Below are 8915 nucleotides of genomic sequence, written 5' to 3' on the forward strand. Positions count from 1 at the left end.
GTATTTTTAGTAGAGACGGGGTTTCACCTTATTGGCCAGGCTGGTCTCGAACTCCTGACCTTGTGATCCACCCACCTTGGCCTCCCAAAGTGTTGGGATTACAAGCGTGAGCCAACTGCGCCCGGTCAAATGCCTGCATTTCCAGACCACCTGGGTGCTTCTTCTCTGGGTGATTGTGCCACCAAGGGAATGATGTAAGTTCATTCGTTTCATTTTTGATATTGAGAGATGACTTTTTTTTTTTGAGACAGTGTCTTGCTCTGTTGCCCAGGCTGGAGTGCAGTGGCACAATTTCGGCTCACTGCAAGCTCCGCCTCCCGGGTTCATGGCATTCTCTTGCCTCAGCCTCCCGAGTAGCTGGGACTACAGGTGCCCGCCACCACGCCCGGCTAATTTTTACATTTTTGGTAGAATCGGGGTTTCACCGTGTTAGCCAGGATGGTCTCAAACTTCTGACCTTGTGATCCACCCGCCTCAGCCTCCCAAAGTGCTGGGATTACAGGCTTGAGCCACCACACCAGCCTGAGAGATGACTTTTTAAAATTTAATTTTATTTTTAAATTATGGGTCCTGCGTCAAATTTATCACGTAAGGTGTATTCCAGGAGGGTCAGGTTCCTGTCCCTGTACCCTCCTGGTGCTCTCTGCTTTCCCCACAGGGGACCAGGAGCCAAGTTTAGGGCACATCTTTCACGCATCACACAGCTGATTCTGTATGTATCTTCTCCCCACTTCTTTATATAAATGAGAGACTTTCTCCGCCTTTTAAAATTCGGTAGTATATCTATAGCAATATGCAGTGATTTCTTAATTAATTAATTTATTTATTTATTATTTCTTTTTAGAGACTGAGTCTTGCTTTGTCACCCAGGCTGGAGTGCAGTGGGAGGATCATGGCTCACTGTAACTTCAATCTCCTGGGCTTAAGTGAACCTCCTACATGAGCCTCTGGAGTAGCTGGGACTACAGGCACCCAACACTATGCCCAGCTACTTTTAAAAAAATTTTTGGCAGTGGCTCACACCTGTAATCCCAGCACTTTGGGAGGCCGAGGCAGGCGGATCATGAAGTCAGGAGTTCGAGACCAGCCTGGCCAACATAGTAAAACCCCATTTCTACTAAAAATGCAAAAAATTAGCTGGGTATAGCACTGCATGCCTGTAATCCCAGCTACTCAGGAGGCTGAGGCAGGAGAATCTCTTGAACCCAGGAGGCAGAGAGGTTGCAGTGAACTGAGATCGTGCCATTGCACTGCTGCCCAGGTGACAGTGCGAGACTCCAACTCAAAAAAATTTTTTTTTTTTTTTTGTAGAGACAGGGTCTCACTTTGTTGCCCAGGCTGGTCTTAAACTCCTGGCCTCAAGTGGTCCTCCCTGCCTTGGCCTCCAAAAGTGTTGGGATTACAGGCATGAGCCATCTCGCCTAGCTGACTTCTTAATCTTTTAATGGCGTGGCGCTCCCTCACATGGCTGCCCTCTAGCTCATTGGACTGGTGCTCTGTTGTTGGACATATGGGTCATTTTTGGTCTTTCATGGATCCAGTCATGCTGCAGCAGAGAGCCCTGCGTGTGTGTTTGGCCGAGGCTCTGGGGGGTAAAGAGCCGTGTGTGTAAGTTCCTAGAAGTGGGGCTGCTCGGTCAGAGGCAGATACCCGTAGAGTTTGCTGGAAGTGGCCCAGTCCTCTCTGCATCACTGTGCATTTCCACAGCAGCCGGGGGGCTTTCTCCAGGTGGGAGCTGCATGCAGTTGCGATACCATCTCTCCTGACCTGAGCAAGGCAGTGTCTCACCAGTGCTCAGGGCCGCTGGCCGCACTTCCTTCCTGGCCTCCCTGGCTCCATCTCTGGCCACTGTGGACTGCGGCTTCTTCTAGTTTACCAGGTGTTTAGAGCATGGGAGGGCTGTTGACCCTGGTCTGGAATGTAAATTGCAAATGCTCCTCCATCTGTCTGCTTTTCTGCTCATTCTTTCGGGGCTTCTCTCTTGATCTCCCACATGCTCCTGCAGTGCTGAGCTCTGATCATGAGGGTCACATCTCTTCCTGCTTTTCTCAGCAGCCACATTCCCTTGTGCAGTCTTGGCCACACCCACGTGCTGGGGCTGCCTCAGTTGGAATCCAGTTCTAGCCCCTCCTAAGCCCACAGTCCCTGTGTGTCCGGTGCCATCTGGGGCCTGCTCGCCCCTGCAGCAGCCTGAGCCGCAGGCTCTGTGCGTCTGCCCTGTACTCTCAGCCTCGGTCCCTGCACTCATCTTTGACCCAGCGTCTGAGCAGAGCCTCCCTCCCAGCACAGACGCTGAGTTTTGGAAACCTGGGTCCTCTCCTTATCCCTCTCCCTCTGCCTCTGCTTTGGCCACCCCAGACCCTGCTCCTTCCTGAAGAGCCTGCCCTGAGGTACACAGCTATGCTTTCCTGGAATGCCACAGGCTATGCTTTCCTGGAATGCCCAGCTGTTGGGATCCCTTTCCTAGAAGCCCAGCAGGAAGAGTGGCCCCTGTGGGCACTTGTCCCCTTGGCACCTTCCCAGCTTCCACCACTAAGCCATGCACCTGCTCTGTGCAGCCCAGGGCCTGGGAGCAGACACCTGAGGCACCTTTGCCAACTTGGAAGGCCTTAGGGGAAAGCCACATGGAGCCATGTTATGGGAGACCTCATTTGCCAGGTTCAGGCATGTCTGTGGCCTCCTGGAGGGGGTGGGAAGCCAGGGACTATTTTTAATGGCGCGGGCTCACTTTGGGACCACTACTTTGTTTTTCGTCTGTTTGTTTGTTTTTGAGACACAGTCTGGCTCTGTCTCCCAGGCTGGAGTGCAATAGCACAATCTCAGCTCACTGCAACCTTCACCTTCTGGGTTCAAGCGATTTTCCTGCCTCAGCCTCCCGAGTAGCTGGGATTACAGGTGTACGCCATGATGCATGGCTAATTTTTGTAATTTTAGTATAGACGGAGTTTCACCATGTTGGCCAGGCTGGTGCTGAACTCCTGACCTCAAGGGATCTGCCCGCCTTGGCCTCCCAGGATGTTCATGTTATAGGCCTGAGCCACCGTACCCAGCCTGGGCCATTACTCTGGAAGTGGGGTGGAGAAGATGTGGAGTCGGGGAGGGGGCGTGGGTGGGCCCAGGAGCCCCTGTGACAGTCTGTGTGTCTGGAATGGGGCAGTGGGCTGGGGAAGCAGGGAGGATTCAGGGGCGTCACGCCAGAGACCTCTGCAGGCTCAGCACAGATTGCGAGTTAGGTCTGATGGCAGCGCGGCTCACAGGGCAGGGCTGATGAGGCAGGGAGTGGCTCACCCATGGGGGGTTTGAAGATCTGGTTCAACCCCAGAGTCTGCAGCTCCATAAAGGGATGCTCAGAGCAGGGGCATGGAACAGCCCCACGGTATCAGGAAGGCAGTGGTAACCAGCGGGTCTTCCCCATCTTTTCAGGAGCTGTCCAAGATCACGATGCCAATCGCCTTCAACGAGCCTCTGAGCTTCCTGCAGCGGATCACAGAGTACATGGAGCATGTGTACCTCATCCACAGGGCCTCCTGCCAGCCCCAGCCCCTGGAGAGGATGCAGGTGGGCCTTAGGAGTGCCAGGCGGGAGTTTGTCACGAAAGTGACACCCCTTGCATGTCTGGCCACACAGTCTTGGGGCCCCGGGCATCTGTGAGAAGGGCTCACACAGCTCCCCCCAGTGTTCAGTGCCATCCTGCCTGGCAGCTGTGGCATTTGTCCAGGTATGTGATGACAGAACTTGCAGGAAAAGCCATTGAGCTCTCAGTGGCCCCAAGAGCTCCCTGCTGCCGCCTCCTGCCGGGAGTCTCCGCCTCTTGGAACTGAAGGTGGTGGCGGGCTCTGCCCTCGGGCTCCTCTGGGGTCCTGTTGTACCACCGTGCCCCGTGTGTGTGTGTGTGTGTGTGTGTGTGACTGTGGGCTGGGCACGCACGGTGGCTCACGCCTGTAATCCCAACACTTTGGGAGGCTGAGCGGATGAATCGCTCCCGGAGGTTGAGACCAGCCTAGGCAACACAGTGAGACCACATCTCTACGACATTTTTTTTAAACTTAGGCAGGTGCAGTGGTGCATGCCTGCAATGCCAGCTACTTGGGAGGCTGATGAGAGAGGATCACTTGTGCCCAGGAGCTAGAGGCTACAGTGAGCTACGATGACACCACTGCACTCCAGCCTGGGTGATGGAGTGAGACCTTGTGTCTAAAAAATAACAAAATACAAGTGTGTGACTGTGGGCGCACATAGTGTGTGTCCCTGTGCGTGTGTTTGTGCATGCCTCTGTGAATGCGTGCTTGGGGTGTGCGTGTTGAGTGTGTGGCCTTGTGTGTGCATGTGAGACAGAGTGACTGACATTGCTGCAGCGTCTGCCAGGAAGGGCCCAGCCCCGGGGGTGGAAGGCAGCACCCAGTTCCTTCTTTCTGTGCTGTTGAGGGAGTGGCGGGTGATGAAGGGCGTTCCCTGCAAGTCCTATAATCTCAGACACACTGCTCGGAGAAAATTGAAAAATCACACGGAACAAATAGTGACAGAAACCAGGTGCCCACCGCCCTCCACGAGAGGCCGTCTTCTCCGGCGCATTTCCTAACTGAAGCTGTTCCTGCCCGTCCTGTGGATTATTTACAGTCTGTGGCTGCTTTTGCTGTTTCGGCCGTGGCTTCCCAGTGGGAGAGGACCGGCAAACCATTTAATCCACTCTTGGGAGAAACGTATGAATTAATCAGGTAAGGGAAAAAGGCCCATCATAAATATCTTGTAAATGGAATTCCTTGGATGACAGATGAGTTTGATTCTTTCACTAGCATTGATTCCTCTGCTCTGAGAATAAACTGTTTGAATTAAGAGCCCACTAAAGCGTTTGGATGCTGTAGGCGAGATGTTTCACACACATGGGGTGTTGTGCTAACAGTGCCACCGTGTCTGAGTGAGTGTAAAGCATTGGCAATGAGATATTTTAGTGTGTTCGACTCAAGCGTGGAGACGGCGTGTACCGTAGACGCTTCCGTGTGTGTGTGCAACGTCTGTGAAATGTGTAGGATTGTTGTGAGCTTCACCGAAAATGGAAATAGGTACTAATGAGCAAAACTAGGCTGTTTTACCAAAGTATTCAGTGAATGCTATTGAAAAAGCAGGTAAATCCAGAGACAGGAATGATTGCAAAGAGGAGTTTCACTCCCAAGGCCACGTTTGCCACCACACAGCCTCCCCAGAGTTTTAGCAAGGGGCAGACGGCCCTGGCCAAGGGAGAGTTAACTAGACCACGCCTCAGCTCCAGACATCCCTGAAACTTCTTCCTATGGAACTTTCTTCTAGGCAGCGTTGTTGTCCCTTCCTAGAGTCCCCCCAGCTTCCCTCCTGTCTCTGGTGGCCCTCAGCTTACAGACCTGAGACTGACTCCAAGTCCCAGCACTCTGACCCCAGAGATCCAGCCAGGCCCCATATCACGTTGTCTGTGGCTGGGCCTCTGGAAGGACTGGTTGGGGTTCTCTTCGCCCACCTGGTTGCCCCGGGGACCGCTGTGGTTATTCACAGAATCATCCTGGGGTTCTGCCCCGGTGACAGTGCCCACCCAAACCAACAAAGGAAGTCAGGAGCAGGCCAGACCACGGCATGAGTGTGGCCGTGTGGTAATTCCTCAGCCATCAAGCAGGCTGGCTGGGGCTCCGGGTGGCTGTGGATGAGAGTAGATGTGTGTGGCTTCCTTCAGGGCCGTTTGGTGATGTCTGAAATGATTTTTATTCCACTGCCCGTGGGCCCCCTCATTCTCTTGTAGATGCATGCCGGTGCCCACAGGCAGATGTGTAGGAGAGTCAGCAGAGCACAGTTGAGCCCCTGTCTCTGTGACAGGGCTAAGCTATGGTACTGAAGGAGGGGGGGCAGGGCACTCTCAACTGCACCCTTCACTCCTGCGACTGTCGAGGTAGCCCAGCACACAGAGCTCGCCCTGCCTGCCTGGGGAGAGGGAGCTTGCTGGAGGGCCGTGGGTGGTTATCTAGACAAGCCTGCTGTGCAGAATGCAAGCTGTTTGCTACAGGCTGCTGGGCTGCACGCCTCCCTGCCCAGGAACAGAGAGCAGACGGGAGGGAAGGCAGCCTCCTTTATCATCTTGTTTTATTATTTTTCTATGAAAAAGGGAGTTGAGCCAAAACAATTAGCCTCTTATTTGGATTCTGGGTTAGCTGATATTCTGTTGGGTTGTTTTATTACGAAGTCTGTTTGTTTTTTTAATTATAAGAATGTGCTCTTTATAGAAAACGTGTAACATTGAGAAAGGTAGAAAAGATAAATCAGGCATAATCCCATAAAAGACAATAACTGACTGGGCTCACGCCTATAATCCCAGCAACCTGGGCGGCCGAGGCAGGAGCATCACTCGAGCCCAGTAGTTCAAAGTTACAGTGATTGTGCCATGGCACTCTAAGCTGGACTACAGAGCCAGACCCTGTCTCTTTAAAAACATAAAGATAGCTGTCAGCATTTTGTTAGACTTTCTTTTGTGTGTGTTTCAAAATATGATGTTCATTTGTATCCCTTTTTATTTAACAGTATGTCATAATTTTCCTGTGATATTAAAAACTTTTTCTAAATTATAGTGTTTCGTGGATTCTAAGACACATTTTTCATGTTGCAGCACTTCAACATGTCAGTTTTGTACTCCTTTTTTTTTTGAGATGGGGTCTTGCTCTGTCCCCCAGGCTGAATCATGATCACGGCTCACTGTAGCCTCAACCTCCTGGGCTAAAGTTATCTGCCCACCTCAGCCTCCCAAGTAGCGGGAACTACAGGCATGCGCCACCATGCCCAGCTAATTTTGGTATTTTCAATAGAGACAGTGTTTTGCTATGTTGCCCAGGCTGGTCTTGAACTCCTGAGCTCAAGTGATCTATCTACCTCCACCTCCCAAAGTGCTAGGATTACAGGTGTGAGCCTCTGCACCCAGCCCAAGTCATAGTTTCATTTACAGCATTTTTTTCTTTCTTTCATAAAATAATGGTGTGCAGTGCAATTAATGGCATCTTTGGTTCAAAGAAGTGCAGTTCCTTTGGAACTTCAGGTCACTGTTTTGGGGCCCTTTATTGTATTTTATGTGTTATTAATGATTGAGAATTTTTGTTTTTTTTTTGAGACGGAGTCTCCATCGGTTGCCCAGGCTGGAAGGCAGTGGCATGATCTCGGCTCGCTGCAGCCTCCGCCTCCGGGTTCAAGCAACTCTCCCTGTTCTCCGCCTCAGCTTCCCGAGTATTTGGGATTACAGGCGCATGCCACCATGCCCAGCTAATTTTCGTGTTTTCAATAGAGACAGGATTTCACCTTGTTGGCCAGCCTGGTGTTGAACTCCCAACCTCGGGTGATTTGCCCACCTTGGTCTCCGGAAGTGCTGGGATTACAGGCGTGAGCCACCACGCGCAGCCATGGTTGAGATTTTTATCAATAGTGAGTAAGTGGTTGTGGGATTTGGTTTGCTTCAAATGGGCTTTCTTCCAGTGTGTGGCCGGGCGCGGTGGCTCAAGCCTGTAATCCCAGCACTTTGGGAGGCCGAGACGGGCGGATCACGAGGTCAGGAGATCGAGACCATCCTGGCTAACACGGTGAAACCCCGTCTCTACTAAAAATACAAAAAATGAGCCAGGCGTGGTGGCGGGCGCCTGTAGTCCCAGCTACTCGGGAGGCTGAGGCAGGAGAACGGTGTGAACCCGGGAGGCGGAGCTTGCAGTGAGCTGAGATCCGGCCACTGCACTCCAGCCTGGGTGACAGAGCAAGACTCCGTCTCCAAAAAAAAAAGAGTTTAAAAGTGTGTGCCCATGTTTGTCCTAGAAGGTGTGAGTGTCAGCACTGGCTGTCGGATCATTTGGGGAGGAGCTGTTGTTAGTAGTACAGGCTTTCCTGCACTTCTGTATATAAATCACTTTGCAGTTTGGAGAAGCAACATAAATGTCACAGCTTCAAATTCTAGTGTTTCTGGCTCATCCTGGCTGGGTCAGCTGCTGGTCCTTACCCACACGCTGCCCATGCGTGAATGCCAACTTTGTGTTTTTCGTCTGATTTAGAAGTTGGCTGGCACTGGGCAGCCGAGCACCTGTTCTCTAGATGTCATTGCCTTTGAGCAAGCAGGACTAGTTTGGACAGAGTGTAGTGTGGTGACAGCAGGGTCCAGCAGGCGACTGTGGGTCTTGGCACACGCTGCAGGGAGCAGCCCTGCTTCTGCTTCTGGGAAAGGGGAGGCTCAGGCCTGGACAAGGGAAAGATTGGCCACGAGAATCACTTGTGAGGGAGTCTTCTGTTCTGAATTCATGCACAGTGTGCTTCCTTTTCTCGATATTTCTCTTGAGCCCGTTGCTGCTGCCAGCCGTCCCGTCCTCTGGTCAGCGTGCTGTGCCACCGTCGGAAGCATTCACGAGATTGGCTCTTAGAAAATGATTAAAATGTCTTGAAGAAGATAAATCAGGCTGGGCGCGGTGGCTCACGCCTGTAGTCCCAGCACTTTGGGAGGCTGATGTGGGCAGATCGCCTGAGGTCAGGAGTTCAAGACTAGCCTGGCCAACATGGTGAAACCTTGTCTCTACTAAAAAATACAAAAAATTAGCCGGGCATGGTGGCATGCGCCTGTCCCAGCTACTCAGGAGGCTGAGGCTGGAGAATCGCTTGAACCTGGAGGCAGAGGTTGCCGTGAGCTGAGATCGCGCCACTGCACTCCAGCCTGGGCGGCAGAGATTTTGAGAGTCCATCTCAAAAAAAAGAAAAAGATAAATCAGAATAGGAAAGAAGTTCTAGATGATTGAGAAGAAGCTTGTGAGTGAAAGGAATGCAAGCTGCCCGGGCTGGGCGGAGTGGGATGTGCCACCAGCAGTCGCCCGGGCTGGGCGGAGTGGGACGTGCCACCAGCAGTCGCCCGGGCTGGGCGGAGTGGGACGTGCCACCAGCAG

General features: G+C 52.3%; 1 protein-coding gene across 4 annotated transcripts in view; it reads left to right on the top strand.

Annotated features, from left to right (window-relative positions):
- OSBPL2 (oxysterol binding protein like 2) overlaps positions 1 to 8915 on the top strand; it is a 57805-nt gene that overhangs the window by 30998 nt on the left and 17892 nt on the right. For all 4 annotated transcript variants that reach the window (XM_023183170.2, XM_023183172.2, XM_023183171.2 and 1 more), the window contains exons 5-6: positions 3424 to 3558; positions 4618 to 4715. In XM_023183170.2, coding sequence (XP_023038938.1) covers positions 3424 to 3558; positions 4618 to 4715 — 233 coding nt within the window. The remainder of the gene's footprint in view (positions 1 to 3423; positions 3559 to 4617; positions 4716 to 8915) is intronic.

Source organism: Piliocolobus tephrosceles, chromosome 20 (genome assembly GCF_002776525.5).
Source record: "Piliocolobus tephrosceles isolate RC106 chromosome 20, ASM277652v3, whole genome shotgun sequence".
NCBI lineage: Eukaryota > Metazoa > Chordata > Mammalia > Primates > Cercopithecidae > Piliocolobus > Piliocolobus tephrosceles.